The 16,881-nt window shown below is 45.3% G+C and overlaps 2 protein-coding genes across 4 annotated transcripts in view; one reads left to right on the top strand and one right to left on the bottom strand.

Moving 5' to 3' along the window:
- Positions 1–204: 204 nt before the first annotated feature.
- C3H15orf40 (chromosome 3 C15orf40 homolog) overlaps positions 205–16,881 on the bottom strand; it is a 37,939-nt gene continuing 21,262 nt past the window's right edge. For both annotated transcript variants that reach the window (XM_068275362.1, XM_068275361.1), the window contains one exon: positions 205–1,684. The gene's annotated coding sequence lies outside the window, so the exon portion shown is untranslated. The remainder of the gene's footprint in view (positions 1,685–16,881) is intronic.
- LOC137561240 (uncharacterized) lies at positions 8,839–15,454 on the top strand. Of its 2 annotated transcripts, XM_068272502.1 has the most exons (6): positions 8,839–11,427; positions 12,083–12,142; positions 13,236–13,310; positions 13,529–13,606; positions 14,335–14,421; positions 15,039–15,454. In XM_068272502.1, exons 1-6 carry the CDS (start codon positions 11,265–11,267, stop codon positions 15,209–15,211), a joined length of 636 nt encoding a protein of 211 aa, XP_068128603.1. In that variant the 5' UTR covers positions 8,839–11,264; the 3' UTR covers positions 15,212–15,454. The 2 variants fall into 2 exon arrangements, with proteins under 2 accessions (XP_068128603.1, XP_068128604.1); XM_068272503.1 differs by lacking the exon at positions 14,335–14,421.

The raw sequence follows: 16,881 nt of genomic DNA, 5'->3' as shown, positions 1-16,881 counted from the left end.
ACACTGCAAATCTGAATCGGAGGTAAAAACTGATTAAAAAGCGGAATCTGAATCGCTTGCAGTGTGCAAGAGGCCTAAAACTGAATTAGCAGCCGCTACATAGTTTTCAAAGGTTTAGTATGACAATCTATGATTTTCAGTGAAATATCAGTAATGGACTGTACACTTCTTAGTCACCATTTTTTTCAAAGTATCTTAGCCGTATTGGTAATTGCCAAATCCAGTTTTAATTGTGTAAAATTCGTATGTACATTCATGGCTCCATTGTCCTTTTAAATTTGTGGCAGCCAGACCCTCTAACTGCCATCTTGGTTATATGGCTACAGTCAACCACAGCTTGACACACACTTTACAGAAAATATGATCAATGAGATGTTAAGTTTTTAAATAGGATGCAGATTTTTTTTTTGCAATTTTTATGCAGGTTTAAACTGGAGCAGTCAAGTGCAGCTGTTCCAAATTTGTATTCATGTATTGGCCTAACTTGAAGCTACAAGCTCACTGCAACACAATTTTCATCAACTTAGAAAAAAAAATAATCTTCATCTCATTGAAAATTTCTACCTTTTACTATGCAAAAAGCATTTTGTGATCAATTCTTCAGTATCTCTAAAAAATAAACGTAATCTTAGGGCTAGGGTACACCAAAAGTCGCTAGGCGTAATGTCACTTAGACATTTGCAGTAGCGATTCTGGGTATATGCCCATTTGATCTGGAAATGAACAGCGTTGGGAAAAACCCGCAGGGAGTGTAATCGCTCTGTAGCACATTTAAGGCCTGCAACCCACTAGCAGTGCTTTTCTGATCGCTGTGTAATGCTATGGGTGTGATCCCACTTGAGTTTATAAGAATCCCCCATAGCATTGCATTAGCGAGAGCTTTTTCAAATCACTAGCGCTTAGAAAAGGTTGCCATGGGTTTGAGCCCTTAGTGATTTTCCACTTTTCCTATACTGTACATTGAGGCATAATCGCCTCAAATGCTGCAGGAACTGTTTACATTTGGGAAATTGCTCTGGTGTGATCAATCACATACAAACACATTAGCCAAGCGCTTTTCAAAGTGCTAGTGAATTTAAAAGTGCTCTTGGTGTGCACCAGCCCTTAAAGAGAATCTGTAAGAGAAAAATAAACCACTTTTGGATCCTAATGAGGCTTTCTCCAATCCAGCGCTGGCTCCCCCTGATAATTGAGGTGCTGTATCTCCTGCAGCATATGAGGATATTTATCTTTGCAATCCAGTGCAGGCGCAGTAACTTCTTCCCCCTCGGGCTCCAGCAGAAAGAGCTGAGCCCGATCAGGTTTGCTCTACTGCAGGCGCAAGATGCTTACTGGCACTGCACCTGCACTGGATCACAAAGGTAATATCAAAATGTTATTGAATTGCCCCTGCTAGGACACTGTGGAAAGCTACAAAATATCGTCTGATGCTGTCTGGGGGGCCTGAGCGCTGGATCCATGTGGCACAGGAGGAAGAGAGGAAGCCTCATTAGGATCTAGAGGCTTTCCCCTCCCAAGGTTTTTTTCTTTAACAGTTTCTCTTTAAAGTGGAAAATGGACAAAGCGCAAGCCCTAAAGGATACAATACATTTCTCCAGGCCGTTGTGACAGTAGTGGCTTGTCTCTACCTAGCACAATAAAGAGAAAGTTCTGTTGGCATGTTGAAACACCTCCCAAAGTGTTAAGGTAACCATACATTGAGCGAATTTCGTACGATCGATCGATCCTTCGATAATTTTTTTTTTCCCACAATGCATTATTCGATCGTTTGGGAATCGATCTGACAGCGCTTTTGTATCACCGAATTTCTTTCGATGGATCGATTCCCGTGCATCGAATCGAGCACGGGAATCTTTTATTTTGCAAACGATTCGTACTCGATCGTTGTTTATTTCCCTGGAACTGATATCACTGATGTCACTAATCACGCCCCTTCCATGATGTCACTATCATGCCCCTTCCTTTTTTCAGTGTGACTCCGCCTTCCATTGTTCATGCTCCCTATTGTTCTTGCCATGTGGTTTTGCCTCAGTGTGATTCTGGTGTGGAGAGAGAGCAAGGTGTTCCAACATGATGTTGAACGATTGGGATGCTGAGACATTGGTTGTTGCTGCGTATGTTGCTGAAGTCATGCAGCAGCAACCCAGCAGAAAGAGAAAAAGGAGAGTGTGGAGCAAGAATTGGCTTCTGCAGCGTGAGCGATATTCAGATGTAAGGTTGTTGAGTGAATTGGCAGAGAATAATCCGGAGGACTATCGCAATTATCTCCGTATGTCGCAGGACAATTTTGTTTTTCTGCTTGAGAGAGTGCGTCCCTTCATCGAAAGGCAAGACACAAGGCTACGTAAGGCTATTTCTGTAGAGGAGCGTCTGACCGCCACTCTGCGGTTTCTAGCCACAGGTCGGAGCTATGAAGATTTAAAGTTTTCAATGGCAATTTCTGCACAGGCACTTGGCAGAGTTATCCCTGAGACGTGCCAAGCTATCGTAGATGCCCTGATTCGGGAGTACATGCGGGTAAGCAATAGTACAAGTAGTTTCGTCTGTGGTTGTAAGTAATGTGTGATATGCCACCCCCCCCCCCCCCCCCCCCTGGCGGACTGATAATGTTTTCATTGTGATGTAAGCATGTATCATTTATGCCTGATGTATGTACTGTAGTTATAGACCACAGCATGCGTAAAGAAAGAAAGCCGCATGTTTGGTAGTTGAGAACATGGGGCCTCATTCTGTCGTTATTATCATAGCTCTGTGAGTGTAGCGCTTGTTATTGGGGTATTTTGCAAGCATTTTTGATGTGGGCTTGCGTGCATCGTGTTGTGTTGCACGATGCTGCGCTAATACAAGTCAAGGGATCACTGCATGACAAAACGGTATTCAGTTAACGTGCACAAAAGAACTCCCTGGCCTGCCATGACCCTGCCATTACCACGGCTTTGTATCAGGGGCCGTTGTGCGGCAGTCCAATATGGTATTGTACCCCACTAATGTTGTATATGTTTTTTTTCGTTCAACAGATGCCGAATACTCCGGAGGAATGGCTGGCAATTGGTACACAGTTTAACGAGATGTGGCAGTTTCCAAATTGTGGAGGAGCACTTGATGGAAAACATGTTAGGATTGAGGCCCCACGTAAATCCGGTTCACTTTATTATAACTATAAACGGTTCTTCAGCATTGTGTTAATGGCCCTTGTGAACCCACGTTATGAGTTCATAATGGTGGACATTGGAAAACCCGGGCGTATGTCGGATGGTGGGGTGTTGGATCGCATTCCTTTTGGAATAAATCTGAAGCAGAAACTGTTGCCATTGCCTCCAAATGAACACACGGTAGCTGGAATGAACTATGCTTTTGTCGCTGATGAGGCCTTCGGACTAGGTGATCACCTGTTGAAGCCTTTTCCCTTAAAGTCATTGACAGTGGAACGCAAAATCTACAACTATCGCCTGTCACGGGCAAGAAGAGTGGTGGAAAATGCCTTTGGGATAATGGCACAGCGTTTCCGGGTGTTCCACACATCTATGAAGGTGGCGCCACACAGAGTGGAGGTGGTTGTTTTTGCTTGCTGCATTTTGCATAACTTCTTGCGCAGACACAATGCCGCTGGTTACATTCCACCTCTGTCTGTGGACACTGAGGACTTGAGCACAGGTGTGGTTACTCCCGGTGCATGGCGTTCCGATCCTGTCGCACTGACTGATATACAACCTGCACAGCCTGTGCGTTCCAGCGACCGTTCGCAGGAGAACCGTGAAAACTATGTAGAGTATTTTAATGGTGTTGGCGCAGTGTCGTGGCAAAATGATTGTATTGTATGACTTTAATTTTGTGTACTAGTGTATATTGTGAAAGGGGCCATCTGTACTTTCTGCCTGATGACTCCTTTCTTTGTATAATGTCATGTCAACTTTTATTTTTTTGGGTTCATGCCACAACATAATACAATATGTTTTTTCCCTTGTATGTACCTTTCCACTTCCTTTGAATGTTGACCGCTATATAGCAAGGTGTATCGAGACATTGGGAGATAGGTAATATCTATAGATCTCTCTCTATCGAGCTATATAGCTGTCTGTACACAGCGAGCTGTGTAGATGTCGCTTTAATAATACCGAGCAACATCTACACATTACAAGATATACTTACAAGATCGCTACAGCTAGCTGTGTACAGACATCTGTACAGCTAGCTGAATATGCAGCGAGCTGTACAGACACAGCTATATAGCAAGGTGTATCGAGACATTGGGAGATAGGTAATATCTATAGATCTTTCTCTATCGAGCTATATCGCTGTCTGTACACAGCGAGCTGTGTAGATGTCGCTTTAATAATACCGAGCAACATCTACACATTACAAGATATACTTACAAGATCGCTACAGCTAGCTGTGTACAGACATCTGTACAGCTAGCCGAATATGCAGCGAGCTGTACAGACACAGCTATATAGCAAGGTGTATCGAGACATTGGGAGATAGGTAATATCTATAGATCTCTCTCTATCGAGCTATATAGCTGTCTGTACACAGCGAGCTGTGTAGATGTCGCTTTAATAATACCGAGCAACATCTACACATTACAAGATATACTTACAAGATCGCTACAGCTAGCTGTGTACAGACATCTGTACAGCTAGCTGAATATGCAGCGAGCTGTACAGACACAGCTATATAGCAAGGTGTATCGAGACATTGGGAGATAGGTAATATCTATAGATCTCTCTCTATCGAGCTATATAGCTGTCTGTACACAGCGAGCTGTGTAGATGTCGCTTTAATAATACCGAGCAACATCTACACATTACAAGATATACTTACAAGATCGCTACAGCTAGCTGTGTACAGACATCTGTACAGCTAGCTGAATATGCAGCGAGCTGTACAGACACAGCTATATAGCAAGGTGTATCGAGACATTGGGAGATAGGTAATATCTATAGATCTCTCTCTATCGAGCTATATAGCTGTCTGTACACAGCGAGCTGTGTAGATGTCGCTTTAATAATACCGAGCAACATCTACACATTACAAGATATACTTACAAGATCGCTACAGCTAGCTGTGTACAGACATCTGTACAGCTAGCTGAATATGCAGCGAGCTGTACAGACACAGCTATATAGCAAGGTGTATCGAGACATTGGGAGATAGGTAATATCTATAGATCTCTCTCTATCGAGCTATATAGCTGTCTGTACACAGCGAGCTGTGTAGATGTCGCTTTAATAATACCGAGCAACATCTACACATTACAAGATATACTTACAAGATCGCTACAGCTAGCTGTGTACAGACATCTGTACAGCTAGCCGAATATGCAGCGAGCTGTACAGACACAGCTATATAGCAAGGTGTATCGAGACATTGGGAGATAGGTAATATCTATAGATCTCTCTCTATCGAGCTATATAGCTGTCTGTACACAGCGAGCTGTGTAGATGTCGCTTTAATAATACCGAGCAACATCTACACATTACAAGATATACTTACAAGATCGCTACAGCTAGCTGTGTACAGACATCTGTACAGCTAGCTGAATATGCAGCGAGCTGTACAGACACAGCTATATAGCAAGGTGTATCGAGACATTGGGAGATAGGTAATATCTATAGATCTCTCTCTATCGAGCTATATAGCTGTCTGTACACAGCGAGCTGTGTAGATGTCGCTTTAATAATACCGAGCAACATCTACACATTACAAGATATACTTACAAGATCGCTACAGCTAGCTGTGTACAGACATCTGTACAGCTAGCCGAATATGCAGCGAGCTGTACAGACACAGCTATATAGCAAGGTGTATCGAGACATTGGGAGATAGGTAATATCTATAGATCTCTCTCTATCGAGCTATATAGCTGTCTGTACACAGCGAGCTGTGTAGATGTCGCTTTAATAATACCGAGCAACATCTACACATTACAAGATATACTTACAAGATCGCTACAGCTAGCTGTGTACAGACATCTGTACAGCTAGCCGAATATGCAGCGAGCTGTACAGACACAGCTATATAGCAAGGTGTATCGAGACATTGGGAGATAGGTAATATCTATAGATCTCTCTCTATCGAGCTATATCGCTGTCTGTACACAGCGAGCTGTGTAGATGTCGCTTTAATAATACCGAGCAACATCTACACATTACAAGATATACTTACAAGATCGCTACAGCTAGCTGTGTACAGACATCTGTACAGCTAGCTGAATATGCAGCGAGCTGTACAGACACAGCTATATAGCAAGGTGTATCGAGACATTGGGAGATAGGTAATATCTATAGATCTCTCTCTATCGAGCTATATAGCTGTCTGTACACAGCGAGCTGTGTAGATGTCGCTTTAATAATACCGAGCAACATCTACACATTACAAGATATACTTACAAGATCGCTACAGCTAGCTGTGTACAGACATCTGTACAGCTAGCTGAATATGCAGCGAGCTGTACAGACACAGCTATATAGCAAGGTGTATCGAGACATTGGGAGATAGGTAATATCTATAGATCTCTCTCTATCGAGCTATATAGCTGTCTGTACACAGCGAGCTGTGTAGATGTCGCTTTAATAATACCGAGCAACATCTACACATTACAAGATCGCTACAGCTAGCTGTGTACAGACATCTGTACAGCTAGCTGAATATGCAGCGAGCTGTACAGACACAGCTATATAGCAAGGTGTATCGAGACATTGGGAGATAGGTAATATCTATAGATCTTTCTCTATCGAGCTATATCGCTGTCTGTACACAGCGAGCTGTGTAGATGTCGCTTTAATAATACCGAGCAACATCTACACATTACAAGATATACTTACAAGATCGCTACAGCTAGCTGTGTACAGACATCTGTACAGCTAGCCGAATATGCAGCGAGCTGTACAGACACAGCTATATAGCAAGGTGTATCGAGACATTGGGAGATAGGTAATATCTATAGATCTCTCTCTATCGAGCTATATAGCTGTCTGTACACAGCGAGCTGTGTAGATGTCGCTTTAATAATACCGAGCAACATCTACACATTACAAGATATACTTACAAGATCGCTACAGCTAGCTGTGTATAGACATCTGTACAGCTAGCTGCATATGCAGCGAGATGTACAGACACATCTATATAGCAAGGTGTATATAGATAGATATATATATATATATATATATATATATATATATATATATATATATATATAGATAGATATATATATACACATATACACATATACATCACTATCAGAATACTATACAGGTATGGTTAAAAAAAAGCAAGAAAAATAGGTTTGAGACAATTTTTATTGTCAACAATAATAACAAAAAAACAAGCAAGCAATGTAAGCAGTCATGCAGAGCACCCAAAGTACAATCACAAGTATAGTGGCCGCAGCCCTGCGCGTCTATCAGCGCGTATCTCCGCCTCTCCCCCCGCCCCTCTCACGGGCCACAGCTACAGCCATTCGCTGTGCCCCCCTGCGCAGCAACATCACAAAGGTAAAAAGCGAGTTCAGAGTGTTCAGTTTACAAACTGTGGTAGCTGTTTCCAGGTTCATAGTTGTACTGCATTTGTGAAGGCTGACTATAATGTTGTGGTTGTGCCATCTGGTTCCTGTTATACTGTGCATTATTTTGAATATGACTTGACGTGGAAGGGAAATAAGTTGACTGCTGCGAAGACAATGGGCTTAGGAGTTCTCGTGGATTATCGACGTTGAGTTTTTTCCGTTCGGCTAAGTACAAAAGTTCCGTTAGCACAACCTGAAATGCTGTGCTCTGGTCAGGGTCCATCAGCCGCATTTTTTTGGCAACCGTTTGAGCAATGGTATCATATTGGTCCATCTCTCTCCCCTTGACAAATTGCTCTAAAAAGCCCCTCGCCTCCCCTCCACTTGTTGGTGTTGCAGTAGATTTTCTTTTTCGTCCACTGCCTCGGCATGGTGGAGTTGACGGTACTTGCGTGGCGAGGGACTGTGGAGTACTACTGCTACTACCAGTACTGGTACTTCCCTGGGTGAAGCTGTGATTCTCTTCTTCGGTGGGCTAAAAACATACAAACAAAACAATCTTTTAACATTTATGACAATAAACAACAGTCCAATGTGGGTGAGTCACAAAATGGTGCAAAAACTCCCCCCCCCCCCCACAAATTTCCGCAACCGGTGCAATGCCCCCCCCCCCCCAGGTGTCATCACGGCATTGTGATAATCGCCATGGCCATGCCCGAACCCCAAACAGGACATCATGTTGTAACCGGCATTTCCTGCTTTGCGTTCGGACGTGGCCATGGCGATGATCGCAATGCTGTGATGACGCCTGTCTTTTCATCCCCGGGGACAATGGGAGGGGTGGGGGAATGCGCTGTGGTTGGAGCCATCATGATAGGCTAGGCTAGCTAGATGAGCACAAACCAAACCAAACATTACATAAAGGCACTCCGCCACCATGGTTAAACGCCAAGGCGGTTAATTTGGCCCACAAACAACCCCAATAACACGAGGGACCAAACAAAAAAAAAAAAAGTAATAACCTTACTACTTACAGCGCTGCTGTCAAGCAGGTCCAACTCCGGAGATATACATCTGCCGCTGTCCTGTTCGTCCAGATACTCCAAGCGCTGCGTATTGCCAATTGACGGATGGTCTAAATCTTGGTCTTTGACAAAGCTTAAAAGTGGGTAGTACCATAAACGACATTCGTAGACGTCGTCTGCTCCTGCACCTGATCGCTTGCTTTGTTCCTCCTTATAGCTTTCTTTTTAAAGACAGTGCGCAGGTTGGCGATTTTGTGTTTCACAAAACTGACATTTGCCTCAGGTAGAATTGTACGGCAGTATTCGGCAAGGGCTTGGTAATCCCGTTCTTTCACATATTTGTTTGCGTACTCCTTTGAACTGGTTTTCCACAAACTCGGCCTCTCACGGTACATCTCGATAAAAATGCGCATCTGCTCCTGTGTCATGGTCCGATTAGCTTTTCGAGCAGGCATCCTAAAACAATAAATATTGGTTAAAAGATGCATACCTTTGCATACAGGTTGCACAGCACACATCAAGCACAGGGCATATGGGGTGGGGGATGCGCCCTGACCAGAGCCATCATGTAGCTAGTGCTAGGCTAGGTACATGGGAAAAAATAATTAATAAATAAGAAAGTCAACATTGAAACAAAAGAGAACAACACAACAGTACATGTTTTTACCTTGCTGTTTGTGAGCTGGACATGTTGAAGAAGACAGTGCAGAAAATCAGCCGTTTCCACCTCACCAAGCAAACTGAATGTACCTCAAACAATCACAACAAACACAAGGTTTTAAAGTGTATTGCAAAGCATCATGGGTACAGTGGGTGGGTCGGTCCAGGAATTCCACATTGAAAAAGCGATTCTTTAATGAATTCTGTAGGGAAAAGTGCTAGATTCAGTACTTGATTCCAGAATGCAATAAACATTTAATTTCGATCATTAAATTATTCCGGGGGAATCGTTTTTGGATTCTCGTATGCCGATTATATGCCGCGTGGGTCACGTCTGGGACGTTACGTGGGGGGCGGAGCCAGAAGCGTAGACAGGCGCGGCAAGCGGCCATTACACCACTCTGCTGGCAGCGCGCGGCACTGAAAGACACGGCGGCAGCGTCTCTGAACAAAGAAGAGGCCTTGCCGATCACAGCCACGTGCCAACACAAAATGGATGCTGCTGCAATGGCAAAGGCCAGTATGACAGGGGAGAAGGACGGCTACTCTGCGGAATGCAGAGGGGAGGCAGGTGTGACAGGGGAGAAGGACGGCTACTCTGCCCAATGCAGAGGGGAGGCAGACATGACAGTGTCCCAATTGGGTTTGGGAAATAAGGAGCCATTTGATGGAGGACCAGTGGGATTGCAACGGTGTGCAAAAAACAAGGACCCAAAAGATCCTGCACAACGCAAAAAGGTAACACCTGCTGCTGCTCACTGGTTTTCAGTCAATTCAATAGCAGGAGGTGCAGGCCCACACAAAACAAAGGAGGCCTCAGTGGAGTCAATTCCGGCAGTAACAGAAGGCAAGGCCTGCACAGATGGGATGCAAAAAGTATGTGTACAGTACAGACGTCACACAAAGCAGGGCAACAGAAATGTGAAACCACCCTGCACATTAAAATCTACAAATATCAAGACACCCAGAGGGTATCATTCATCCACACAGTCGCCTTCTAACAAGGTCCCTAAAAAAAAAAAGGCATCCACAGTTACAAAAGCCACAGCGAGGCAAGCGAGCTCACCTCGTACACAGTGTAGCAGTAAAAAAGACAACAAGGGACATATCATTGGTGTTGGGGAAGGTGGGAGCAAAACATCAGTAAAGAAGAAAAATAGTCCTAGTAGGTGCTCATCCTCTGCAGCAACCCAACACGGGGAAAAAAAAAGTATGGCGGGCTGCGTCAACAGTCGTGAAACAAAGCATGCTGATCGAGCGGATGTTGGGCCCAAAGTAATGAAACAGTCCTTTGGCGAGGCAATAAAACAACCAGAAGTGCTCATCCGCAAAAAACAACGGCACACACACACAGCCAGGCGAAAGGAAAGTATACATGGCATGAACGCTGTCAAAACCTGCAGTACAGTACTGTCGTCCAAAACCCAGGTGTCAGAAATTGTGCCCGTGCTAGAAAAGTGGACAAAAAAACACCCTGTGCCACAAAACACACACATTGAAAGTAGTGGGAAAAGCATTATGTGTGCTAAGGAAAAGTTATTCAAATGCCCTGCCATGAGTGAGGACGAGATACGCATTCTGGTGTACCATTTTGATTCACGTGACTATGATTGTGTGTTACGCCACTACTTGCACCCCAATGTACGAAAGAATCGAATAATTGACAGAGTTATGAAAGACCTGCAGGAACAATGTGGTGTACTCAGAGAGCGCAGTGCGTTGATCAAGAAGTGGTATGATCTGAAGCACAAGCAACGACGTTGCCTTAAAAGAATACGTGATGACCTACGACCACGTAAGTATGTGTGGAAATGACATGCCATAGCTGTGCAAGTTTTGTCGTGACTGACTATACGAGTAGAAAACAACTGAAATCCGTGATGCTAAGGAGGCGTTAGTAGGCCCGCTGTGCACGGTTGGATGCACATCGTTTGGCTTTGATGTCTTGTAAACGTTTTGCGTGTAGGCAGAAGTGTACAATAGAGACACCTGCAAGACATTTGAAAGGCATACAAAGCGGATGATGGGTAATTGAAACCACCCCCCCACTTTTTTTCCAGTGCACAGGTGGGTCTATGAAGCCATTTTTTCATTGCGGGTGCAAGATGTTTTCAACTCTTTACCTCAGCCCTATCAAAAATGCATTTTGTTCCACAGGCCACGAGAGGGAAGACCCACGGAACAAATACAGCCGCAAGACCCAGTCTGCGTCCGAATGGCAACCAAGCACCAAGTCAGGTAAAAAACCATTCACACACCTGTGCAAACATCAGAGTACGCTACAAACTCTTTTTATTCATATCCTTCAGCGACCACTTCGGTACACTTTGGCCCCCCAAGTGCCTGCGTTCCCCTGCGATTGCCGCCGGTATACGCCCCACCTCCCCACAGGGCCGGCCTTACCTTTCACAGCGCCCTGAGCGTAACCTGTTTTTGACGACTATTCATAAATAAAATCAGTGTGACAGTTCCTCCCCCCCCCCCCGCCTATAAGAATCATAGCAAAGCAGCAACAAATTGCACCCCATGTTATAGATGCAGTGCTGACCCCCCCCCCCCCCCCCCCAAAAAAAAAAATGCCCTCAGTAAAGGTAGCCAGCTATAGGTGCCACCAGTATACCAGTATAGAGAATCAGGTGTAGGTGCCCTCAGTATAGGTAACCAGCTATAGGCGCCCCCTTAGAAGCCGGCGCCCAGAGCGACGGCTGTGGTCGCACAGGTCAAAGGACGACTATGCCCCCCCCCCCGCGCAAGGGCCTGGTCTATCCAGATCAATGCTGGCGTGTGTTCCCATATTTCATATATTGTCATGCAATCCACAATTGTATAGCTATATGCACGGTATGAGCAATTTTGTACAATCACACAAAAACTGTTGTTGTTCTCTTGACAGACCATCGACTCGCTGACATTCAGTCAACACAAGCGAATGCCGATCCACCGAATATTGAAGGTATGCAGAAATTCAGTTGTTTTTTGTCATTTGGGCTGTCCCGAACCATTCGTCTAGCGAACCTCTCTGCGCCTCTTACTACTTCAGGGTCGCAATGACCCGGAGTACTACGCCTGCGCTGTCGCGCAATCTAGGCCGCGCTCCGCCGGCCAGCGCAGGCGTAGTACTCTGGGTCATTGCGACCCTGAAGTTGTAAGAGGCGCAGAGATGTTTTGATGTTTGCGGGCGAAAGGTTCATGAACCGTACGCATCTCTATTTGTCATTTCCCTTCACTACCCCTGTGTGTTTTCACCCTTTGCGTGTGAGCCTTTACAATACCTGTTGTCAAGTGTTTGTGTCTCCCTGTACCCACAAGGTGTATATGTTATCGACTTTGGGGCCGATTGGTACAGCGCAAAGGTTTACGGATGTTAACCTTCACCTAGGTGTACTAACCTTGAGAAAACTGACATGCAAAGGGCTTGCTTCACAGAGCCATGCTGTGTCATAGCATAGTTGTGTGAAGCAAGCCCTTTGTGTTTGTTTTTTTGAGCTGGATGGATGTAGTACAATATAGTCAATGTTGTACTCGACCGCGTGCAACTGACTAGGCAGGCGGAGACACGGAAGCTGCCGAGTTGATACATTTCTCCATGTTCTGCTCTGCTGCAGCTGCCTGGGAGGTCTGTGTGTCTCCATTAACTTACATTGGTGTCGCCACATCAGAGGGAGCGGGACTTTCCGACCTGACACCGCTGGCGGTATTCTTTATGAATTAACATTTTGCTACATTTGTTCTGTTAAGCACAAGGCGGTAATTTATCACTGTGCTCGGTAGTGTCTTTTTTTTCATGCGGAAAGAGCCTTTATGAATGCTGACTTTGCCGAGTGTTCGGTAAAGTCAGCTGTTTGTAGCATTTCCACATGCGGAAATGCTTTATGAATGATACCCGTAATGTAAGGGGGGAGCTTCCAGGATCAATATCAAGAATGCCGCAGAGTTTCCCTAGTAAATGCACAGTTGCAGATGGCTGTTGGGAAATGTAATAGGCTATCATTACTGTTGTATGGATCATTGTCCTGAACATTGTGCCGGTCTCCTTTGAATTGCAGAGTGTTTAATCGAGCACGGTGCATGCGCAACATTGGGCCCAAGAACTGATGTTGACCAGCCACCCACTATTGAAGGTAATATTCAACCATTACATCTTCACCCATTTTCAAGTGCCGTGGCTGTTCTTCCCCCCAACCACATAGGGCTAAAGACGGCTATATTACATGAACGTTTTGCGTGTCTTGCTGGTTTTTACCTTCAAACTATCAAAATTGTGTGGGTGGAAACTGACAATAAGCAATTGCTTGGCTTTCTGCCCAAATACCCATACTCTCCATTTGCTTGTTTTCAGACCCTGATGGCGTCCCACTGCCTCAGACTGCCCACCACGAGGCATCAACCTTGGAGCAACACCCACGCACACATGAAGGTACAGCATAGGGACCTTGTACCCCTAGGGACATTGTAGGTATTAATGGGCCACAACACCCCACCCCTTCCAAGGTAACCTACGCCCTTGGAACAATTGCCGGTACTTATCTGTTAGCCGGGCGCATCCGGCAGGTGGCGAACAAACTCCACCATAGTTACATCTTTCCGTACTAGCCATGGCGGCCTGGAGGGGGAATAGTAATTACCGCCACCTGCCGGATGTGTCCGCCTAACGGATAACTACCCAATTCCCTGTATGTGCTTCTTTGTAGGGATGCTCTCCATTTGGGGCAGATGTGGAGGGGGGTGGGGGGTTAACTGACCTTTAGGTGCTTGCAAACATGCGTCCCACCAAGCAGTTCAACTCGACCTCACGTCACTACTGAACTTCCTCCTTCCGCTTCAAGTGAACGACTCCAGGAACCGCAATTTGAACCGCTTGTTTGGACGCATGGTTGCAAGCATGTATTTTAACCTAAACACTTGGGCACTTTCAATTATGTAGTACCCGCATGACACCACAACGGGCCCACACCAAAGCCACAGTACTTGTGTATTTTGCCAGCCAAAGCTCAGAATACAAACGTACTAGCTGGCATCATCTCCCACGGCCTAGGTCACAACGCAGCTGAGCAAGAGCCCTGACAGGGCACTGTTGTCAATAGCATCTGCTAGGACTGGTTATCATGTACACATTCCTGATCAGCTTCCTTCCTTGCACCGTAGAAACCAATTGCAACAGTACACCCAACCATAGGCAATGTGGAACACAAGAAGCCAACATCCAATCCTCAAGTTCTGAAGAGCATTCTGGTAAGTTGATATGTTTGTGAACAAGACACGACACGGCAGCCCCGATTCAGCATGAACAGTGTTCAGGGTGACAGAGCAGAGCTACGGGGATCTGGCGCCCGTACCCCTGTACTGGAGACAAATCATTTCAGCACATCTTGGTGGGAACACATCTTTCTCATGGCTCGCTGTTGCATCCTTTTTACGCTACGTCCACCCAGTAAAAGTGGGGACACAGTGCTGCAGTGCCAATCAAGCATTGATCCTGTCATCCCAGCACACAGCAAGGTTATCAGCTGTGTATAGGGAAGACAGGGCAGGTGCCTGATCAGTACAGTAGCATACTTTCAACGCCATGAACATCACAGTACAAAGCAACAGGCAATGTTCTGCTGAGAGACACTTCCTAATAGAAATATAACCCATCCCCTGAAATAATCCGTCACACATCTTTACAGCACAAATTAATATTTCAAATTCATATTTCCGGGGAAAAACAGCACAAAGTCTGCATGTGTGGGCGCGCCCCAAACACCCTCCGATTGGTACTCAGTGCCTCGCACTTTGGCCTCTGAAAGGTTCCCTATCACTGCCAACCCTGTTTTACAATCTGTTTTGTATGTTTCCTACTTTTCTAGATCGGCTGGGATTTCAGGAGAAGAAAAAGGCCATTTTAAAACGTTTGCACAAAACTGAAGCTGATGTCCACGAACTGAACCGTAAAGTACAAAAACTACAGCACATTGAACAGCTATCCAAGAAATTGGAAGAGGATGTGGCAGCGCTGCGCACTGCGTTGGTGAACTTGTGAATAGTTGTTGAACATTCCCTTTTTGACAGTACTTTTGGAAACTATAGTCGTAGAGTTGCTAACCGTTACACTTATGGAACATACTTGTAAAAGTTTGCATTATAATAATTGAACGTGTAGTGGACCCGTTGGTACCCATTACACTTTTGAAACTGCCTCACGTTTTCACAATCATGTACCAAACAAAGTGTTGTGGCGTTAGTACAAAACGTTAAGTAGTCAGTTGATAATAGCATAGTATAATGTAGGCTTCCTGGGGGGGGGGGGGGGGGGGGTTGTGGTGCTCCAATTAGGTAGCACATATGATGAACATGATCCTACTAATGTATGGGTCATTGCATGTAGAAAGGATGACAAACAGGTTGTTGTGAACTAAATTGCACCATGACCATCAACATTTCTGGGGAAGTATTGTGCTCTGTTTATGCAAGAAAATCCACAAGTCCGTTTGGAATTGCACACCAGCGTCGAGGTGCTGGGTCGTAATCATATACCAAAAATCATCCAGGAGATCCGCAAACTCTGAATGAACCAAGTTCAATATTTTCATTCAGATAAAGTGACACATGCCATTCCATAACACACAGACGATTCGTTTCGGGGCCCCGTGGGGTCCCCTTTGTCAAGGTAACACCATTCTGTGTTTGTTACCTTGACAAAGGGGGCCCCGAAACGAATCGGCTGTGTTTTATGGAATGGCATGTGTCACTTTATCTGAATTAAAATATTGAACTTGGTTCATTCAGAGTGTGCGGATTTCCAGGATGTTTTTCAGTTTATGCAAGAGGCTTGCCCTGGTTGGTCGCTGCCCCTTGTAGCTATCGGATATGGTTAGCAGGAGCTTAGTAATGTATGGCTCATTGGGTACCTACAAAATGACAGCCAAGATGTTGTGACTACATGTGCCCACACCCACCTGCAACACAGCGACAATGCCAACCCCCCCTCTGGACCGAATTGCCTCAACAAGTTCAATAAAAATGTTGGAAACGTTCATGCTTCTGCCTTTCTTTATTTCAATATAAACATGTTGTATTGTACAAGGAAAGTCAATCAAAATCAAGGGGGACATAATGTCATTGCATCGACACATACAATCTGCAGCTTAACCAAGGACCATTTGAATTTCTTCTGATCGGTGCTGCGTGGACTCTCCTGCCCGCAGCACCGATCAGGTATGTGCCAGGGCGATCAGACTCCTCCCCCCCCCCTTTTTTTCCCCACTAGGGGCATGTCCTGCTGCAGGGGTCTGATCGCCGCCGGCTGCCCGCACTTTCCGGGGGGGTCCTCTTCAAAGCCCCCCTCCGCAGCGCTTTCCGCCCTCCCCGGCTTTCCCTCCCTCTCCCTTCAGTCTCCGTGAACTAACGACCCGCCGACGCCTATGGGCGTTAGGCGGTCTTTAAGTGGTTACATACAGAAAAACAGCCTTGGTAGAAACACAGTAAAAACGCCTGTAATTAGTCTCTGCAGGGCCCATGCTGTAGCGCCTTCAACACAATCCAAAGGGAATATGAGGTTAGGGATATGGAGGTCGTCGTCGTGGCTTGGCCACCACATTCTGCACCGGATAGAAGTCTGAGTGGTAACCCTGAAAAAAGCAGATGAAATGTATCCATGTCCACTGTAGTCACCTGTACAAAGAAAAATAAAAAAAAACAATTTTTAGTCGC

This window comes from Hyperolius riggenbachi, chromosome 3 (genome assembly GCF_040937935.1).
Source record: "Hyperolius riggenbachi isolate aHypRig1 chromosome 3, aHypRig1.pri, whole genome shotgun sequence".
NCBI lineage: Eukaryota > Metazoa > Chordata > Amphibia > Anura > Hyperoliidae > Hyperolius > Hyperolius riggenbachi.
The sequence above is the reverse complement of the archived record's forward strand: the minus strand, read 5'-3'. Positions and strand labels throughout refer to the sequence as shown.